General features: G+C 43.1%; 1 protein-coding gene across 6 annotated transcripts in view; it reads left to right on the top strand.

The window, feature by feature from the left end:
* The window catches only part of C5H18orf63 (chromosome 5 C18orf63 homolog), a 185,754-nt gene that overhangs the window by 140,160 nt on the left and 23,744 nt on the right, over positions 1-21,850 (top strand). For all 6 annotated transcript variants that reach the window (XM_056521441.1, XM_056521442.1, XM_056521445.1 and 3 more), the window contains 2 exons: positions 16,236-16,332; positions 19,449-19,534. In XM_056521441.1, coding sequence (XP_056377416.1) covers positions 16,236-16,332; positions 19,449-19,534 — 183 coding nt within the window. The remainder of the gene's footprint in view (positions 1-16,235; positions 16,333-19,448; positions 19,535-21,850) is intronic.

The following is a 21,850-nucleotide window of genomic DNA, read 5'->3' as shown; positions in this document are numbered from 1 at the left end:
ATCCCCCCCCAAAAAACACCACAATTTTAGAAATGTTTGAAAAAGATTTTGGATGGCGGGTGCTACCCATGAGAAAATTTTAAATTAACAGACCCAGGCCCAGCAGCGCCATCATTTTTTTTATTTGAAATTTAAAACAACCTTTGCGTGTCCCAGACCCCAGCGTGTGGGTACGAAGGACCAAATCCAACAAGCCCCCACAGGGCTCATGTGGCCGTGAGATTTAGGCAAAATGTCTCCATTACCCTGACCGTCCATTGTTTCCAAGACTTCTCGCCAAGGCAAACCATGTGAAGAACAGCGTGACACCGCCGTGACCTGCACACATGGAAGGGCCACTGAGACTTGTCCGGGCAGTGGAGGCTTAAGACACATAGGAGGATGTGGAGGCGGAGTAGCACACTGTTGCAGGACCAACGGGCTGACAGAGTGTAGCAGGAAGCAGCATTGAGTACACACCAGGGCTTCAGAATCCCAAAGAAAAAACAACCATTTTTAAAATAATTTTGAGAATATTTAGGACAGCGGGTGCTACCTATATGTTGCATGAATGACACACCCTGGAGTTGGCTGATGCATGAGTACACACTAGGGCTTCACAATCCCTCAAAAAAACCACAACAATTGTAGAAATTTATGAAGAAGACTTATGGATAGCTGGTACTACCTATGAGAAAATGTTAAATTCCCAGGCCCAGGCCCAGCAGCGCCATCAGTAAACCATATATTGCCTGAATGACACCGGCTGGAGTTGGCTGATGCATGTGTACGCACCAAAGCTTCACAATCCCTAATAAAAAAGACAAACATTTTTGACGAAAAATTTTAATGAAAATTTAGGACAGCAAGTGCTCTCTATATATTATCAGAATAACGCAGCCTGGAGTTGGCTGCAGCATGAGGAGACCATTGAAATGTGTGATTTTTTTATTTGAAATTTAAATCAAAATGTGTGTCCTGGACCCAGCCGTGTGGGTACAAAGGACCTAATCTCACAAGCACCCACAGGGCTCATGTGGCCGTAAGATGTAGGCGCAACGTCTCCATAGCCCTGACCGGCCATTTTTTGTTTTTGTACCTTTGTTTAAGAACAAGCGCATATCCAAGAGTCCAGAAGACTCTATAATGCAGGACGGTGGACCACCAAAAGACATTCTTCTATAAAATAACTTTTTATGAAATAAAGAAGCAGAGTTCATCCCTCTGCGTATTTTTTTTTGTGAAAATTTTACTTAAAAAAATCACACGCAACAATCGTTCAATGGTGTAATGGTTATTATTGTGGAAAATTCAAGTTTATTACTGTGATAATTATCAGAAAATTTGAAAAAAACACTACCCAAGAGTGTTTAATAACCCCATACATTGCACCATAAATGTTGAAATTTTAATTAAGTATGTATTTCAAAAATCCTAAAATTAAAGGCCCAAGCCCAGAAGCATCAGGAAGTCAAGTACTTCCTGAAAGACACAGGAGCAGTCAGGAGTAGGCATCAGCAGTACCCAAGAGGCTTTAATAACCCCTTACATTGCACAATCACTCACGAGATCAAGCAATAACAGGTGTGTTATGCCCTCAGATGTCCGGGGTTGCACGCGCGCTACACTGAATGGACCAGCGTGTGTCTATCTTTCACCGACAGGTGCGGGTAACCCACTGAACCCCCTTCGCGATAGGGATCAAGGATTGCAATTATTTGCCAGGAAAGAAGAAACACAACTAAGCGCCGGTCATAAGCTCGGGTTCATTACGTCCCTGCCCTTTGTTCACACCGCATGTCTCTACTACCGATTGGGTGGTTTAGTGAGGTCCTTGGATCGGCCCCGGCGGGGTAGGAGAAGGCCCTAGCAGAGCGCCGAGAATTTAAAGATCATTGTTGAAATTAGCATTAAACATGTATAAGCTACTGCTAAACTTCCAAAAATGTAAGGCCTGAGGCATCAGAGAGGCAATTATTTCCTGAAAGACACAGAATGAGTCAGGAGCAGTCATTCGCAGTACCCAAGAGGGTTTCATAACCATCCCCTTACATTTAAAAGTCAATGTTGAAATTTGCATTAAGCATGTATTTAGCTACTGCTAAACATCCAAAAATTGAAGGCCCAAGGCCTGAGGGCAGGGAGGCAAGTGGTTCCTGAAAGACACAGAATGAGTATGGAGCAGGCATTCACAGTACCCAAGAGGGTTTCATAACCCCTTACATTTAAAGATCAATGTTGACATTTGCATTAAGCATATATTTAGCTACTGCTAAACATCCAAAAATTAAAAGCCCAAGGCCAGAAGCATCAGTGAGGCAAGTAGTTCCTGAAAGACACAGGATGAGCCAGGAGCAGGCAATCGCAGTACCAATCGCATAACCCTAATTGATAACCCAAGAGGGTTTCATAACAACCATAATTGGGAAATATTGGTGTAGCAGCTTGGTCAATCTACTCTGAGGCATCTGGCATTGGTGGCTGGAACTCCTGGCTGATCCATCCCTGATTCATCTTGACAAACGTCAGTCTCTCCACATTTTTGGTGGACAGACGAGTTCGCCTTGGGGTGACTATGGCCCCGGCCGCACTAAACACCCGCTCTGATGGCACACTACTGGCCGGGCAGGACAGCTTTTCCAGGGCAAACTCTGCTAGTTGTGGCCATAAATCAAGGTTGGCTGCCCAGAAGTCCAGCGGATCTTCAATGGTTGTTGGCATGGCCATGTCAAGGTATGCCACCACCTGCTGGTTCAGATCCTGCTCCATGTCTACCTGCTGCTGATGAGTTGCTTCACTATGCGGGTGAAGAAAGCTACTCATCAGCGACTGTAGACTCAGGCTGCTGATGATTGAGCTGGTACTGCTCCTCCCACCCCTCTCCTCCCCAGCAGCCATGGCAGTGGAAGGTGAGCGCAGAGGGCCCCCCGAGTCAGACCTGCGAGTGAATGGACCATGTGGCCGATAGGCATCAGCCAACTGACTACGTAGAATCTCTCTATAGTAGGTCAGTTTGTCCTCCCTCTCAGTGGGTGTAAAAAAGGCCCCCATTTTGGGACGGTAGTGAGGGTCTAATAAGGTGGAGATCCAGAAGTCATCCCGCTGACGAATTTTGACAATTCGGGGGTCACTAAGCAAGAAACTGGGCATGCATCATGCCATTTGCGCCAGTGACTCGGAGGGACTACCTGCCTCCATCTCCACTGCATACTGCCACGGTGTGTCTGGGTCCTCTGTCTCAACTTCCTCATAACCCTCCAGCTCCTCTGGCTGCTCCTGCTCCTCCTCTCCTGTCCGAAGACTAGAAACATCGGCCATCTCATCCAACCTAAACTGTGCTCCGCTCTGCCCCTCATCATCCTCCTCCTCCTCCAGTTCAGCCCCCACAGGGCTCATGTAGCCTTGAGATGTATGTTGTGGGATACCGTTATGACGCTGCAGCTCAAGGAAGGTGTGCTTGGCGGAGTATGAGTGGCGGAAGTGCATGCACAGTTTCCTTGCCATTTTCAGGATGTTTTGCAAATGGGGTGAAGACTTGAGGAAGTGCTTGACAACCAGATTCAACACGTGTGCCATACAGGGCGCATGTTTCACACTTCCTTGTCCCACCGCAGACACGATGTTCTTCCCGTTGTCGGTCACCATGGTTCCCATTTCCAGATTTCATAGAGTAAGCCATACTCGGATTTCTTTACGAATGAACTTTAGCAGTTCCTCCCCTGTGTGACTCCGTTCGCCAAGGCAAACCATGTGAAGAACAGCTTGACACCGCCGTGCCCTACACACATGGTACGATGAATGGCCACCGAGATTTGGACGTGCAGTGGAGGCCGAGGACACGGTGGAGCATGAGGAGGCGGCGTCGCACACTGTAACAGGACCAACTGCCTGGGAGCGAGAGCGTGGAGGAGGAAGCGGTGTGACCTGTCCAAGTTGCTGTTGTGGCTGTGCAGGAACCACATTTACCCAGTGAGCCGTAAAAGACAAGTATTGTTACTGCACGTAGTTACAGCTCCACACGTCGGCGCTGCCGTGCACTTTTGAACACACCGACAGGCTCAAGGACTGGCCCACCTTCTCTTGTACAAACTTATGCAGGGCTGGTACTGCCTTCTTCGCAAAGAAATGACGGCTTGGGACTCTCCACCTCGGCTTGGCACAAGCCATCAATTCTCTGAAAGGTGCAGAGTCCACCACTTGAAAAGGGAGGGACTGCAACACCAGCAACTTGGACAGGAGCACATTCAACTTCTGCACCATTGGATGAGTGGGCGCATACTGTTGTCTCTTGGACATGGCTGCGTCGATGGATTGTTGGCGGAATGGCTGACTAAAAGCGGGAGAAGCAGGAGCGACAGAAGGAGGGTTTGACACACAGCTCCCTTCGGCTGAGGTGGTGGAGCCTTGGCTGGATGAAGAAGGGAGCGGATGGCCACTGGGTGATGTTGCAGGCTGGACCACTACATCAGAGCCACGGTTCTCCCAGGCCGCTTTATGGTGGCGAAGCATGTGTTGATGCAGGGCCGTGGAGCCGACATTGGGACCCTGGCCACGCTTCACCTTCTGCCGACAGATCATGCATGTGGCTACGTGAACCTCCTCCGGATGCCTTATGAAAAACTTCCACACCGCCGAGTAGCTGATTTTCCCACCCGCAGTCCGCACTAATTGACTGCTACTGGTGCCGTCTTCAGGAACCCCTGTTCCACTACCTCCCAGAAAGGTAGGATGCCGGCGAAGCATGTTCTCCCCCGGGCACGTTTGGCTCCTGAATTTCCACTACTGCCACCACACTGACTGCCAACCATGCTACCGCCTTGCTGCCTCAAGGGCAACCTGCAACTCTCTTCTCCTGATGATGATGAAGCCCCTTCTGCACCCGGCTCCCAATTGCGATCGGCTTCATCATCAACAGTTGTGTGCACGTCACTTATGTCCTCCTCAGGTTCCCCAACAGTGTCTGCTTCAGGACCCTGAACACTTGCAACACCGCCTCCCACGTCACTCTCCGCATCACTACTTGGCCGCCTAGCGGAGCAAGCGGCGCATGTCTCCTCCCCTTCTTGGCTGTCCAGTAGCTGCTGACTGTCCTCTATTGGATCGTCCTCAGTAAATATTGGAGCTGAACCCACAGCATAAGATACTTCTTAAGGAGAGGGAACAGCATAGGACAAAGGCAATGGGAGGACACGGACTGCTCCCGGGCCATGCCAACTGAGGGTTGTGTCTGAGGAACCCACCGACTGTTGACTGGGGGTGTCAGATGTCACTTGTGATGATGTGGATGAGCGTGTTAACCAATCGACAACGGCAGATGGGTTACTGGTGGAGACACGACCACTGGCTGATAACGGGAGCTCAGGCCTCTCGCTGCGACTCCTGCTGCCACTCGCCCCAAGTCTGCTGCCAACTTTGCCTGAAGTATTTAGGCCTCTGCCACTCCTCTGTGCACGTCCTGGCACTTCTCTGCCTGACATACTTAGTGCGTTTATGAGGGTATTACAATACGCTACACTACTCTTTAACCCCTTAAGGACCGGAGGTTTTTCCGTTTTTGCATTTTCGTTTTTTGCTCCTTGCCTTTAAAAAATCATAACTCTTTCAAATTTACACCTAAAAATCCATATAATGGCTTATTTTTTGAGCCACCAATTCTACTTTGTAATGACGTCAGTCATTTTGCCCAAAAATCTATGGTGAAGCGGGAAAAAAAATCATTGTGCTACAAAATTGAAAAAAAAACGCTGTTTTGTAACTTTTGGGGGCTTCCGTTTCTACGTAGTAAATTTTTCGGTAAAAATGACACCTGATATGTATTCTGTAGGTCCATACGATTAAAATGATACCCTACTTATATAGGTTTGATTTTGTCGGACTTCTGGAAAAAATCATAACTACATGCAGGAAAATTAATACGTTTAAAATTGTCATCTTCTGACCCCTATAACTTTTTTATTTTTCCGTGTATGGGGCGGTATGAGGGCTCATTTTTTGCGCTGTGATCTGAAGTTTTTAACGGTACCATTTTTGCATTGATAGGACTTATTGATCACTTTCTATTCATTTTTAAATGATATAAAAAGTGACCAAAAATGCACTATTTTGGACTTTGGAATTTTTTTGCGCGCACGCCATTGACCGAGCGGTTTAATTAATGATATCTTTTTATAATTCGGACATTTCCGCACGCGGTGATACCACATATGTTTATTTTTATTTTTATTTACACTGTGTTTTTTTTTTTATTGGAAAAGGGGGGTGATTCAAACTTTTAATAGAGGAGGAGTTAAATGATATTTATTCACTTTTTTTTTTTTTTCACTTTTTTTTTGCAGTGTTATAGGTCCCATAGGGACCTATAACACTGCACACACTGATCTTCTATGTTGATCACTGGTTTCTCATAAGAAACTAGTGATCAACGATTCTGCCGCATGACTGCTCATGCCTGGATCTCAGGCACTGAGCAGTCATTCGGCGATCGGACAGCGAGGAGGCAGGAAGGGGCCCTCCCGCTGTCCTGTCAGCTGTTCGGGATGCCGCGATTAGCCGCGGCTATCCCGAACAGCCCGACTGAGCTAGCCGGGAACTTTCACTTTCACTTTTAGCCGCGTGGCTCAGCTCTGAGCGCGCGGCTAAAGGGTTAATAGCGCGCGGCGCCGCGATCGGCACTGCGCGCTATTAGAGGCGGGTCCCGGCTTCACTATGACGCCGGGCCCGCCATGATATGACGCGGGGTTACTGTGTAACCCCGCGTTATATCAGAAGAGCAGGACCAAGGACGTACCAGTACGTCCTTGGTCCTTAAGGGGTTAAACAGTATTTGTCTAGAACAGCAGCAGGTGATTTACTTACGGCTGTCCTTGAGCAGTATGTAGGCCCTTGACAGATTAACAGGTACTAGATAGTACAATACTTGGATGTACCTATGCGGTATGCACTGAAGAGGGCAGTAATATGCCTGACAATTGGCAGAAAAAACTCTGTATTTTTGTAATACACCAGTCAGTGGATACTATTGTTTGGACTTTGACGGTATGGAGCACCTTGACAGCTTAACAGGTACTAAATGGTACAATACTTGGATGTACCTATGCGGTACTGATGAGGGCAGTAATATGCCTAACTATTAGCAGAAAAAACTCTGTATTTTTGTAAAACACCAGCCAGTGGATACTATTGTTTGGACTTTGACGGTTTGGAGCACCTTGACAGCTTAACAGGTACTAAATGGTACAATACTTGGATGTACATATGCGGCATGCACTGATGAGGGCAGTAATATGCCTAACTATTAGCAGAAAAAACTCTGTATTTTTGTAATACACCAGTCAGTGGATACTATTGTTTGGACTTTGACGGTATGGAGCACCTTGACAGCTTAACAGGTACTAAATGGTACAATACTTAGTGCATGTATGCGGTATGCACTGATAAGGGCCTATTAGCAGAAAAAACTCTGTATTTTTGTAAAACACCAGCCGGTGGATACTATTGTTTGGATTTTTAGGGTATGGAGCACCTTGACAGCTTAACAGGTACTAAATAGCACAATACTTGGATGTACGTATGCAGTATGCACTGATGAGGGCCTATTAGCAGAAAAACTATGTATTTTTGTAAAACACCAGCCGGTGGATACTATTGTTTGGACTTTGACGGTATGGAGCACCTTGACAGCTTAGCAGATACTAAATGGTACAATACTTGGATGTACGTATGCGGTATGCACTGATGAGGGCAGTAATATGCCTAACTATTAGCAGAAAAAACTCTGTATTTTTGTAATACACCAGCCGGTGGATACTATTGTTTGGACTTTGACGGTATGGAGCACCTTGACAGCTTAAAGGGGTTATCCAGGAAAAAACTTTTTTTTATATATATATCAACTGGTTCCAGAAAGTTAAACAGATTTGTAAATTACTTCTATTAAAAAATCTTAATCCTTTTAGTACTTATGAGCTGCTGAAGTTGAGCTGTTCTTTTTTTGTCTAAGTGCTCTCTGATGACTCGTGTCTCGGGAACCGCCCAGTTTAGAAGCAAATCTCCATAGCAAACCTCTACTACTCTGCTCTCTGCTGACATATCTGCTTGTCTCGGAAACTGCACACTGTTGCCAGAAAGAAAACAACAACTCAACTTCAGCAGTTGATAATTATTGAAAGGATTAAGATTTTTTAATAGAAGTAATTTACAAATCTGTTTAACTTTCTGGAGCCAGTTGAAATATAAAAAAAAGTTTTTTCATGGAATACCCCTTTAACAGGTACTAATGGTACAATACTTGGATGTACCTATGCAGTATGCACTGATGAGGGCAGTAATATGCCTATTAGCAGAAAAAACTCTGTATTTTTGTAAAGCACCAGCCGGTGGATACTATTGTTTGGACTTTGACGGTATGGAGCACCTTGACAGCTTAACAGGTACTAAATGGTACAATACCTGCATGTACCTATGCGGTATGCACTGATGAGGGCAATTATATATGCGTAACTATACGCAGAAAAAAATGTTTTAAAAAAAAAAACAGCCGGTGAATAGTATTGTTTGGACTTGCACAGTAAGTAGCCAGCCCCTTGAAAGATTAACAGGTACAAAATGGTGCAAATGCACTTCAGTCCACTGAACAATCACGTATTTCTGAACAGCAGCAGGACCCAACAGTGCAGCACCACAAAAAAAAAATCCAGGGATTAAACCCTAAATTGCACTCTGTCACACAATTCTGAGCAGCAGAAGATTTGTGGAGCAAACAAAAATAAACTCAATTGGGATGAACAATGAGGAGATAAGATGCTTCAGAAAGTTCAGGCAGCTTGGAGATATGTATGAGGCAGCTGACAGCTATCTGCCCCTCTCTGCTGCAATGCTCAATAACGTAAATAGGAGGTTTAGCAATCAATGATCCTTCTCAGTGTAACAGCACAGCACTCAGCACTCCTGCCTTTCCCTAATGCTGATGTGACTAGCAGTTGCAGTGTAATGCTGTGGTATGAGCTATTCACACACACGCAGTCCCGTCCTCTCCATCTGAGTGCATAGATTAAATGAAGAGAGGCAAGATGGCCGCCGATTATATTGGGGCTGTGACATCACAGGGGTCAGTGAACACTGATAGGCTGCATCTCACCTGTGATTCAGGGTCAGCCAGCCTACCTTCATTCCCACCGCTGTTTCACGCCCTCCCATAATCCCCTGCCCCATGTACTCACATGTGGATTCACCATCTTAGGTCCCCAATAGCCTGGAATGCTGTAAAATGGAGTTTAATGAAGCGATTCGCGCAATAGAATCGCGGCGATATTCTTATTCGTTGCGAATCTAATTTTTCATGAAATTCGTAACGAATTCGGGTTCGTCAACTTCAATTCGCTCATCTCTAATAGTGTTGAGCGGCATAGGCCATATTCGAATTCGCGAATATTCGCGAATATATGGACGAATATTCGTCATATATTCGCATATTCGTTATATTCTCGTTTTATTTTTGCATATGCGAAAATTCGCGTATGCGAAAATTCGCGTATGCGAATATTAGCATATACAAAATTAGCACATGCGAAAATTCGCATATGATAATTTTCGCATATGCGAATTATCGCGCGCCAGTCTCACACAGTAGTATTATAGCCTTCTTTACACCACACAAGCTGGAAGCAGAGAGGGGTGATCACTGTGATGTGTACTGTGAAAAAAAAAAGCAAAAAAAAAAACGAATATTCGTAATTACGAATATATAGCGCTATGTTCACGAAATTCGCGAATTCGCGAATAGGCGATATTCGCGAATAATATTCGAATTGCGAATATTCGTGAGCAACACTAATCTCTAATCATTTTGACACCATGGGGTGAGATCTTGCGTGGAGCCCCAGATCGAGGGAGATTATCAGTGGTCTTGTATGTCTTCCATTTTCTAATAATTGCTCCCACAGTTGATTTCTTCACACCAAGCTGCTTGTCTATTGCAGATTCAGTCTTCCCAGCCTGGTGCAGGTCTACAATGTTGTTTCTGGTGTCCTTCATCTGCTCTTTGGTCTTGGCAATAGTGGAGTTTGGAGTGTGACTGTTTGAGATTGTGGATTGGTGTCTTTTATACTGATAACAAGTTCAAACAGATGCCATTAAAGGGGTACTCCACTGCCCTGCTTCCGGAGCTCCGCTCCCCAGCGAGCGGAACAATAAACTTCCGGAAGCAGGGCAGCGGAGTATCCCTTTAATTAAGGTAATGAGTGGAGGACAGAGGAGACTCTCAAAGAAGTTGTTACAGGTCTGTGAGAGCCAGAAATCTTGCTTGTTTGTAGGTGACCAAATACTTATTTTACACCATAATGTGCAAATAAATTCTTTAAAAATCAGACAAAATCAGAGGTAAACCTATGCAGAACATTACAGGCCTCTCTCATCTTTTTAAGTGGGAGAACTTGCATAATTGGTGGCTGACTAAATACTTTTTTGCCCCACTGTAGATTCATGTATATATATTTTTTATATTATATCAATTTAAACTCGCTGACTTTAGTAGTATTGGTTGACTCTTCACTTGCATCCCTGCGAGTACTCTCATTCCTCTCACAATTCATTCTTTCTTCCCTTTTACCTCAATACATGGTTCCATTACTTCTGTCTGCCAACACGATTGTTTGTTTGTATTTGTGACATAAATTTACCATATTAATAATAATTAATAATGTTGTATGCATACATCCTTTCGTGTTGACAGAACACAAGTATGCTAGTGCTGATAAAATTAGTTTTTTTATTGCGATACTTGTATTTTTAGTAATGTTTTGTCTTGTTTATAGGTGGTCGCTATGTTACCTCTGTATCTATTGGTAAAACATACATATGGATTCTAGAGGAACCTGCTGTGATCACTTTTTTCTTTTAGATTACAGGAGGGCTCTGTTTTGCATGTATAACAATTGTTCATAAAAGATGTTTTTTTAATGTTTTTTTCATACCCGAGCCATAGGTACATAAGTAGGTAGGACCCTTTTGTAGGAATATTTTCCTAGGTAGATAGGTAGGACCCCTTTGTAAGAAGTTTGTCGTAGGTAGGTACAGGAGTGTGGAATTCACACCAGCGATTCCAAGTCATACGGGTCTCCAATGACCTGGTGACCTGGAAAATAAGGGGGATCGGGGTTGTCCAAGACACCCACAATCCCCCTGAAAGGATAGGAAGGAGGTGGCAGGTAGTATGATTTCTACATAGGCAGATAGTACATCTTCTAGGTAGGCAGGTTGTAGATTTGCTAAGCAGGTAGTAAGTTTGCTAGGTATTTAGGCAGGTAGTAAGTTTAGTAGGTAGGCAGTTGGAAAGTTTGGTAGATAGGCAGGTAATATGTTTGCTAGGCAGGTTATAGGTTTTGTAGCTAGGTAGGTAGGTAGGTTATATGTGTGATAGTCGGGTAGATAATACATTTGCTAGGTAGGCAGGCAGGTAATACGTTTGCTAGGTTGGTAGGTCATACATTTGCTAGGTAGGTAAGACACCAAATATGTTACCAAGGTAGGTAGGCAGAAAATATGGATGCTAGGTAGGTTGGTAATACGTTTGGTAGGTAGGCAGGTAATATGTTTGTCAAATAAAATGGCAATTTTTTAAAATTTGGCAACCACTATCAGCTCTAGGAAAGGTAGAGTTTGCTCCTTACCCTAACAGCTATCCAATGGTGTCTGCAGCTTTCAGCAGAAAATAAAGCAGACAGATTCCCTCTAATGGTTGGGGGACAAGTTCAACAGGGACATAATTTATTTTACGATAATATGTATTGCTGAGTGAAAAAATATATAATTTTTGGGATGAACTAGAACTAAGGAATATATGGAATACGGTGCTCAAAGTTATATGGATACTAGATATCAAAGTATTAATATATTTATTAGTTCAAAAGATATGGAATTTGTCTTTTAGTGTAGTCACACGGCCCTTGCAACTCGCGTATGATTAATAGTAATAAACCTAATTTAAAACAATTAAAAAGCTTAACATTTTGTGTAAAGCGAATTTTGAAATGCATTATTGTAATTTTGTAATTTGAAAGAAAAAAAAAAAAAAGCTTAACATTAAGCAATAAACAAACCTAATAATTGCTGCTTGCAAGATATATAGAGGACCATGAGAGTATAATTGTTAATGTAAGATTAAAGGCTGTATGTGACTTGTAGTCCTCCTAATTGCATAAACAGTTTTGTCTTTATAATGCGTCAAATGTCCAGGTGGGACTTCCACCCAATGATCCTCTTTAAAGTTATTTAGTTATCACCTTCCAGCACTTTTGTTTCGATGATATATCACAAACCAAACAACAACCTTGGGGATGTATGTCCCCTCAGGGAAACCCTGAATAGAGACCCTCTACGGTCTAAAACTTAGCTTTTAATAATTACAAATTAATATTAAAGGTGCTCAAAAATTTCCACTAGGTGGCAATATGTGTTTAAAATTACAGTCCCTATTAGTAAAGTTTTTTAATGCATTCTATGCAGGATGGTCTTAATCACGGAGTTCAGTTTGCAGCTCTCTGCTCTGACACCGTCTATAGACATAGTGTCACTGCGCACCGTGATCCATCCATTTTATAACAATGGGACTGAGCTAAAATCTCCTCCTCTGGCTCAACGTTTCGCTAGTTGGACCTAGCTTTTTCAAGAGTATGAGGTACCTCATACTCTTGAAAAAGCTAGGTCCAACTAGCGAAACATTGAGCCAGAGGAGGAGATTTTAGCTCAGTCCCATTGTTATAAAATGGATGGATCACAGTGCGCAGTGACACTATGTCTATAGACGGTGTCAGAGCAGAGAGCTGCAAACTGAACTCCGTGATTAAGACCATCCTGCACAGAATGCATTAAAAAACTTTACTAATAGGGACTGTAATTTTAAACACATATTGCCACCTAGTGGAAATTTTTGAGCACCTTTAATATTAATTTGTAATTATTAATTAGTTTTAGACCGTAGAGGGTCTCTATTCGGGGTTTCCCTGAGGGGACATAGATCCCCAAGGTTGTTGTTTGGTATATAAGTGCCCGTAGACCCTCTAGGGGGTATTTGTGAATTTTTCGATGATATATCAGTCTCAAATGTATATTTATTGCACTAATACCCACATCTTATTGCACAATATACTGGATAAATGATTATTGCACAAATGCTCACAGTCTAAATGAGATAAATTGTACGGATGCCCACGATCTTGATGAAATACAGTATATGGCAAATAGATGATTATTGCACCAATGTCAACAGTTGTACAGTGTGCCAGATAGAAATTGCACGTATATCCACAGTTTTAATGAATACCAATGTACGCACAATGGCCCTTGTTTACTAAGAGTGGAGAGTAGGTTTCTTTGTGGGTTTTAATTCCCTACAAATTATTTTCCACGGTATTTACTAAGGTTTTCCACTTTCCCTACATTTTGCTTTTTTTTTTTTTTACAACTGCTCTGATCTGTCTAGTTTTCCTCAGGTGAAATCCACCACATTTTCTTTGGAAACCTTAGTAAATATGTTGTTTTTTTGTTAAAATTTCGGGAACATGCCCCTTTTCTGAGACCACGCCCCCTTTCCCCAACGATCACACCCCTTTTTCGGGTTTTCTTAGCAAAATGGAGAGTTTGTCTGATTTTTTTTCAATTCTGGCACAAATTCTATTGCAGACAGAATTTCTGGTGCAAATTCTGGCACAGACAGAATTTCTGGCACAATGTGCCAGAATCTGGCACACAACCTGACAAGACTTGTCGGGTTTGCAATAGTAAATGAGGGCCAATATTTATCTGGCACACTCAGGGCCAGATTAAGGCTGCCTGGAAGACGGGGCACTTCATTATGATGCCCCCCCCCCCCCCCCAACAGTTCCCCCACATTAAGTGCAGTATATTTCCCCCGCATTAGGTTTTAGTTCCCCCACATTAGTGGTGCAGTACAGTTCCCTGCACATTGGGGTGCAGTACAGTTCCCCCACATTAGGGGTGCAGTACAGTTCCCGCACATTAGGGGTGCAGTACAGTTCCCCGCACATTAGGGGAGCAGTACAGTTCACCAACATTAGGGGTGCAGTATAGTTCCCCCACATTAGGAGGTGTACAGAGCGGTCAGAGATTGCCAAGGGGATCTGGAGGAGAACAGAGAAGTCAGTGATGGACAGGGGGACCTGGTGGAGTACAGAGGGGTCAGGAATGGAAAGAGGGGTCTGGAGAAGTACAGAGAGGTCAGAGATAGACAGAGGGGTCTGGTGGAGTAGAGAGGGTTCAGGGATGGACAGAGGGGTCTGGAGTGGAAAAGGGGGCTTGGGGAAGCGAACAAAATGGTTTAGAAGGGACATAGTAAGTGCATGACATATAAATAGCCCTATAAGTTTCAACTCTCTGGCTACTCCTATCATGCTGTGTAAGGGTTAAACTTGCTAGAATAAACAGACCCTACTGATAAAAAGACAGGAGCAGCCAAAGAAGTGATTCAAGTCCTGGGTCCTGATGATTTGGCCTCACAGCCCTGGCCAGGAGGACTAGAGATCTTCTCCATGAGGATAGATAAGGTGTCATAACTTACAGCTTCCTCAGCGGCGGGCAGTGTCGGCTCCGAGCTCACTGACAAGGGAGGAGATTAGCCTGTCTCCCTCACTCTGCTGTGTGCTCCACAGCATTTACAGGCCGCAGCTGCTCAGTACACAGGGCAGGCAGGGGGATATAGAGACCTAGAGATGGCCCGGCACATAAGAGACAGTAGTAGATACTATTAGGGCATGCAGCATGAGCCGGGCCAGCCAGGCCAAGGTCTGTGTTAATAGTTGTGTTTTTATTTTTACAGTCAGCCCTTACTGTTCTCCGGCCATCTGCTCTACAATATGGAGGGAGGGGTTTGTGCAAAGGCACTGGAGGCTTACCTGCTGGACACGCTGTGGAGGACGCATTTGAAGCTGAAGTGATCCTTTCTCCCCTGCCCTCCGGGGGCCTGGCAGGGACATACTAGATATGCCTGGGCACGGCACGCTCCCAGTCCCAACAGCCTCTTCTCTTAAAGTGGCAGAGGGGCTGATGTTCTTGCAGCGTCAAGGCCAGGTGATCACGTCTGCAGACAGGCAACCAGATGAAATCCGGCAGGGGGGATACTGTTACTATCGGTCCCCCCACATGAATTTCTGCGGGGGATCTGTCCCCCCCCCCCAACGGTTCCTATGCCCATGAGGGACACAGGGATGTCTCGAATGTGACGGGCCCCCCTGCAGGCACGGGGCCCGGAGCAGGTGCTCCATGAGCGCCAATGATGATCCGGCCCTGGGCACACTGTACAACTGTGGACATTGGTGTACAATAATTTGAAATAACATAGGTAATATAATGTTTTTATAATGGGGGGGATTATGTATATGTGTTGTGCATATAAATGCATTATGTGTATGTTTTAATATGTGGTATGTTTGCACTGTATATGTATGTGTTATGTGGTGTGGATTTATATAAACGTGTTTTTGTAATACTTAATTTACTCTTACAGTGGCACTTGAAATCCTGCTGCAGGATTGCCCCACACAATACAGCAGTGATACAGCATATGATAAGCTTATAATTGTGTAACCTGTAATAAAAACAGATTGTCTAAAAGTTTACAATTTTTCAGCTCTAAAATGGTCCCTGTTCTGAGCATTCTTCTAATGTATGTTTTATTAAAGGAGAAGTCTTATGCCGGAAAACTTATCCCCTATCATGCGGATAGGGAACACATTTTAGATTGCTGAGGTCCCCCGTCATCTCCAGTACAGAGCCCCGGCAATGTATTATATTGTATTGACAATGTATTTTTTTTTACCATTGCACAGGTGATTGGCCAAGTCACTCTGCACTTTGTCTCATCAGTGTTGAGATTGATCAAGGCTCCCCTGTCTGCCAAACCACTTAAAAGGATTATGCAGGATAGGCATAAACAGAGCTAGTTTCTTCCAAAAACACCACACCACACCTGTCCTTAGGTTTTTTTGTGGTATTAACATTTTGTAATATAAAGTTGTAATATGGAACTAAGCTGCAATACCACACATGACCTGAGGTCAGGTGTGATGCTGTTTTGGAAATAAATCATCTATGGCTTTTGAATCCTGGAAAACCCCTTAAATGTCATTGTTGCTATTAACTAGTTTATCTTTAAATGGTAGGGATCTGAGTTATTTCCTATATAATATTTCCCAAACTCCTTTACGTGTGATCAAACTTAATGATTTTGTAATTTATTACAATAGTATGAAGATGGGCAGAATTGTAGACTTCAGTCACGACATACCAACAGAATGTCCATTTAAATCCTACAAAGACTTTCAGGATTATTGGAAAACATTGGTAAAATATGTTGATATTCTTATAGTTAAATGAAATGCTCAGTATCAATATCCTTCAAAATGTAAATATTAATATAGTTAGCTGCACATAGAGATGGAAACACAATTACACCCAGATGTCAATATAAACTAAATACACTTGATGGCTCACTGAAAAATAAAGCACCAAGAAGAAGTTGTTGAAATCAAATGAAACTTTATATGAGTGAATGTAACATTGTTCATAAAGTTAAAGGGTACCTCTCATCAAATAAACTTTTGATATATTTTAGATCAATGAATGTTGAATAACTTTCCAATAGCATGTTAATGAAAAATATGCTTCTTTCTATTGTATTTTTCCCGTTCAGTCCTGTCAACAAGCATTTCTGACTCATGCTGGAGTCCTAAACACTCAGAGCTGCCAGCCTGCTTTGTTCACAGCCAAACAGGCTGAGTGTTCTCCTTTGTGAACAAAGCAGGCTGGCAGCTCTGAGTGTTCTCCTTTGTGAACAAAGCAGACTGGCAGCTCGTAGTGTTTAGGACTCCAGCATGAGTCTGAAATGCTTGCTGCCAGGACTGGTAGGGAGACCCCTAGTGGTAATTTCTTCAAAGTGGAAAATTAAATAGAAAGAAGCATATTTTTAATAACATGCAATTGAAAAGTTATTCTGCATACATTAATCTATAATATATAAAAAGTTTTTTTGATGAGAGGTACCCTTTAAGTAAAGACCAATATCTATCAAGTTCAACCTATGTCCCTATTCTGTCCCTATTATGTTGATCCAGAAGAAGAAAGAAAAAACCTTACAAGGCTGATGCCAATTGCCCTATACCAGGGGGAAAAAGTTCTTCCTGACTCTGAATATGACAGAAAAGAATCCCTGGGTCAACATTTTGTCCCTATAGATCTAGTATCCATAACCTGTAATGTTATTACTTTCCAGAAATGTATCCAGGCCCCTTTTGTATTTCTTTACTGAGCTCACCATGACCACCCCCTTCGGTAGAGAGTTCCATAGTCTCACTGTAAAGAATCCCTGTCTGTGCTGGTGTAGAAACCTTCTTTCCTCTAGACATAGAGGATGCTTCCTTGTTATAGATACAGTCCTGAATAAAATAGATAATCATATAGATTGATCATGTGAGAAATACTGTAGTGCCCCCTGATATCCATATTTATTAGTTCGCCCCCTAAGCCTTCTTTTTTCTAAACTGAGTCTAATTTTGATAATCTTTCTGGCTACTCTAGCCCTCCCATTTCCTTTATTACTTCAGTTGTCTGTCTTTGAACCCTCTCCAGTGCCACTATATCTTTGTTGTACACTGGTGCCCAGTACTGTACACAGTATTCCATGTGTGGTCTGATTACTGATTTGTACAGTGGAAGAATTATTTCCTATACCTCTTTTGATACACATATAACAAAAACTGTCATCTAAATTGTCATCTAAAACTCCTTAGTCCTTTTCCATATGGTCCCCTGTATTTTTCCATTGACCCCTTAAGTTTTTTCTTCCTTACCTTTGAAAAATCATAACCCTTTCAATTTTGCACCTACAGACCCATGTGATGGCATGTTTTTTGCACCACCAATTGTACTTTGTAATGACATTAGTCATTTTACCAAAAATTCTACGTTGAAACCAAAAAAATATATATTTGTGGGACACAATTGAAAAAAAAAAAAAACGCCATTTTGTAAATTTTAGGGGCTTCCGTTTCTACGCAGTGCATTTTTCAGTACAAATAACACCTTATCTTTATTCTGTAGGTCCATACGATTAAAATGATACCCTACTTATATAGTTTTGATTTTGTTTTAATTCTGGTAAAAATCTACATGCATGAAAATTATTATGTTTAAAAATATCATCTTCTGACCCCTATAACTTTTTCATTTTTCCACATACGGGGATGTATGAGGGCTAATTTTTTGCGCTGTGATCTGAAGTGCTTATCAGTACCATTATTTTGATGGGAATTTTTGATCACTTTTTATTCATTTTTTTATGGTATAAAAAGTGACTTTGGCATTTTTTTACATGTACGCCATTGACCATGCGATTTAATTAACAATATATTTTAATAGATCGGACATTTACACACACGGCGATACCACAAATGTTTATATTTATCTTTATTTACATAGGTTTTTTTTATAGGAAAAGGGGGTGATTCAAACTTTTATAATGGAAGGGGTTTAATCACATTTATTAACTTTTTTGACACTTTTTTACACTATTATAGCCCCCATAGGAGACTATAACATGCAATACCTTGATTGCATACACTGATCAATGCTATGCCATAGCATAGCATTAAACAGTGTTATTGGCGCTTCATTGCTCCAGCCTGGAACTCAGGCATGGAGCAATCAATCGCTGATTGGATGCAGAGGAAGAAGGTAGGGACCCTCATCGTGTCCTCAGCTGATCGCCGCGTCTAAGGGGTTAATACTGCACATCACCTCGATCAGTGATGTCCGGAATTAGCAACGGGTCCCGGCCGTTGCTAGGTGCTGGGCTCGACCTGCTATGACGCGGGGTCATCGCATGACCCCGCGTTATAGCACAGGAGCGGGGGCAGGGCGTACAGGTATGCCCTGCATCCTTAAGGAGTTAGTGCATAATCCCAGCCGGAATTTTTCCTCCCCATGTGCATAACCTTACATTTATCAGTGTTGAACTTCATCTGCCACTTCCTAGCCCAAACCTCCAACCTATCCAGTTCTATTTGTTACAATTCACTGTCCACTATTGTGTTAACCATAGTACTTTACAATCCCTCATTAATAAATATAGTAAATAGAATAGGGCCCAGATCTAACCCCCTTGAAAGTCTTCTGAAAAATAAAAGAAGCAATCTAATTGGTTACTATGGGAAACTGCATCACTTTTTCTACACAGGCTTTGATAAATTTCCCCCAATTTGTGCACTTTTCTATTGTTTCCAGTTGCTTTGAAAAGCATAGAAGTTAATGTTTTATACATAAAAGTATCCCACCATAAATCTGCCAGAGTATGTTCCTGTTGAGTATGTATTTTTTTGTATTTTATTAGATGTACTTTGAAAGTTTTATGGTTGTATAAAGTGTGAATAGAGCCTAATATTGTCACATTTTGGTCCCCCCAGTATGGGTACGAGCTTCCAAATATCTCTTTAGATGATTTGACATACTGTAGTGTTTACTTCAAGTTCATTGGAGAGAAGCTGTTTACGTATCCTCTGACAAAGGGTGTACAAATTCTAGTCATATTAGCTAAAAATAATTTTATTTTTCCTCATATTATTATTATGAATATTATTTTATTTATTTTTAATCTTAGGATAGATATATGTTTATCTACAGTAAAAGTTTGACCCTTTGTTAATAGCTTATATTAAAGGGGCACTCCACCCCTAGACATTTTATGACCTATCCAAAGTCAGTAAGGTGGGAGTTTACAATGTGGTGCGTCAGTGCTAGGAACAGACTAGCTGAAACATGCTGATAAAAGTCTAAAAAATAAAAACAGCCATGGTTGGTAGGCTAGGATGTGTGTTTTTTTTGAGCATATGAAAGGTACACTTTAAGTAAGATAGTATTTCGTGACATTGGTTCTAAGAATAGGGGATAAGTTACTTTTCACTGCAGTACCTACCTAACGTTTCTAGAAGACAGAAATAGTGAAGCTAACAACCCTGCTATTAAAGGGGTACTCCAGTGGAAAACAAATGTTTTCAAAACAGCTAGTGCCGGAAAGTCATATAGATTTTTAAATTACTTCTATTCAACCTCATGGGGACCCAGAGTGTATGGGTATGCCCATGGGGATGCCTGCTGGAATCATTCATCATCAGGAAGCCCCTCCCCCCCCCCTGCATGTCGGCAATCAATTCAGATTGGCAATTTGCGGCAATTCCGGGCTGATCGGGTCTCTGGTGACCCAATAGTCCGGAAAATTGGAATGATCGGAGCTGTCATAGATGGCCCCGATCATCCCAAAGGATAGGAGTAAGGTGGCAGGGGTGCCACCTCCTATCCCCTGCCATTGGTCGGTTAGGACTAACCGACCAATGGGAGTTGGAGGGGGGCGGGGTGTAAAGTTTGCTTCCCCCGCTCTGCCCGGCCCTCAAAGCCAGAACAGAGTGGGGGAAGATGGCGGCAGGTACCTTGGGACTGGCGGCAGGCAGGGACCGGCGGCAAGTGGAGGCAGCATCAGAGGCAGCAGTGAAGATCGCTGTAAAGTGATCTTTACTGCTGCTTCTAGGAGTTTCAAAACTACAACTCCAAGCATGTGGAGTGGTCTCCAAACTGTGTCCTTCCAAATGCTGCAAAACTACAACTCTCAGCATGCCCAGACAGTCCAGGCATGTTGGGAGTTGTAGTTCTGTAACATCTGGAGTTGTATTTCTGTAACATCTGTCCTATGCCTGGACAGTCTCAGCATGCTGGGAGTTGTAGTTTTGCAACATCTGGAAGGGCTACAGTTTGGAGACCACTATACAGTGGTTTCCAAACTGTAGTGCTCCAGATGTCAATTCAAAGTATGCTGAGACTGTCCAGGCATGTTGGGAGTTGTAGTTCTTTAACATCTGGTCGTTCAGATGTTGCTGAACTACAACTCCCAGCATGTCTGGGCTTGCTTGGAGTTGATGTTTTGCAACATCTGGAGGGCTACAGTTTGGAGATCACTACACACTCCTCCAGTTGTTGCATAACTACAACTCCCAACATGTCCTTCGGCTGTCTGGGCATGCTGGGAATTGTAGTTTTGCAACAACTGGAGGCACACTGGTTGGGAAACATTGTCTGCTTCCTAACTCAGTGTTCCCCAACCAGTGTGCCTCCTGCTGTTGCAAAACTATAACTCCCAGCATGCACTGACAGACCATGCTGGGAGTTGTAGTTTTGCAACAGCTGTAGGCACATGGATTGAGAAACACTGAGTTAGGAAACAGACAGTGGTGAGGAAACAATGTGGTATTCTGTTACCTAACTCAGTGTTTCCCAATCCCAACCAGTGTGCCTCCGGCAGTTGCATAACTACAACTCCCAGCATGCATGGTCTGTCAGTGCAGGCTGGGAGTTGTATTTTTGCCCCCCCCCCCCCCATGTGAATGTACAGGGTCCATTCACACGGGCGGGGGTTTACAGCAAGTTTCCCGCTTCAAGTTTGAGATGCGGCAAATTTTCTGCTGCAGTTCAAACTCCCAGCGGGAAACTCACTGTAAACCCCCGCCCGTGTGAATGTGCCCTAAAAACACTACACTACATTAACCCTAAATAAAGAGTAAAACACAACATATACACTACACCCTTACACTGTGCCCCCCCCCCCCCCCCAATAAGAATGAAAAACATCTTGTACATCAGGTTTTACAAAATGGAGCCTCCAGCCGTACAGCCATTGACTGTCCAGGCATGTTGGGAGTTTTGCAAAAGCTGGAGGCACCCTGTTTGGGGAAAACTGACGTACAGTATTTTTGGTGGAGGAGGCAAGTGTAACGGCTGCATCCAGGTACACCACCATGAAAATCCTTAATTTAGGCCT

The sequence above is a fragment of the Hyla sarda genome, chromosome 5 (genome assembly GCF_029499605.1).
Source record: "Hyla sarda isolate aHylSar1 chromosome 5, aHylSar1.hap1, whole genome shotgun sequence".
In the NCBI taxonomy this organism is placed as follows: Eukaryota; Metazoa; Chordata; class Amphibia; order Anura; family Hylidae; genus Hyla; species Hyla sarda.
The sequence above is the reverse complement of the archived record's forward strand: the minus strand, read 5'-3'. Positions and strand labels throughout refer to the sequence as shown.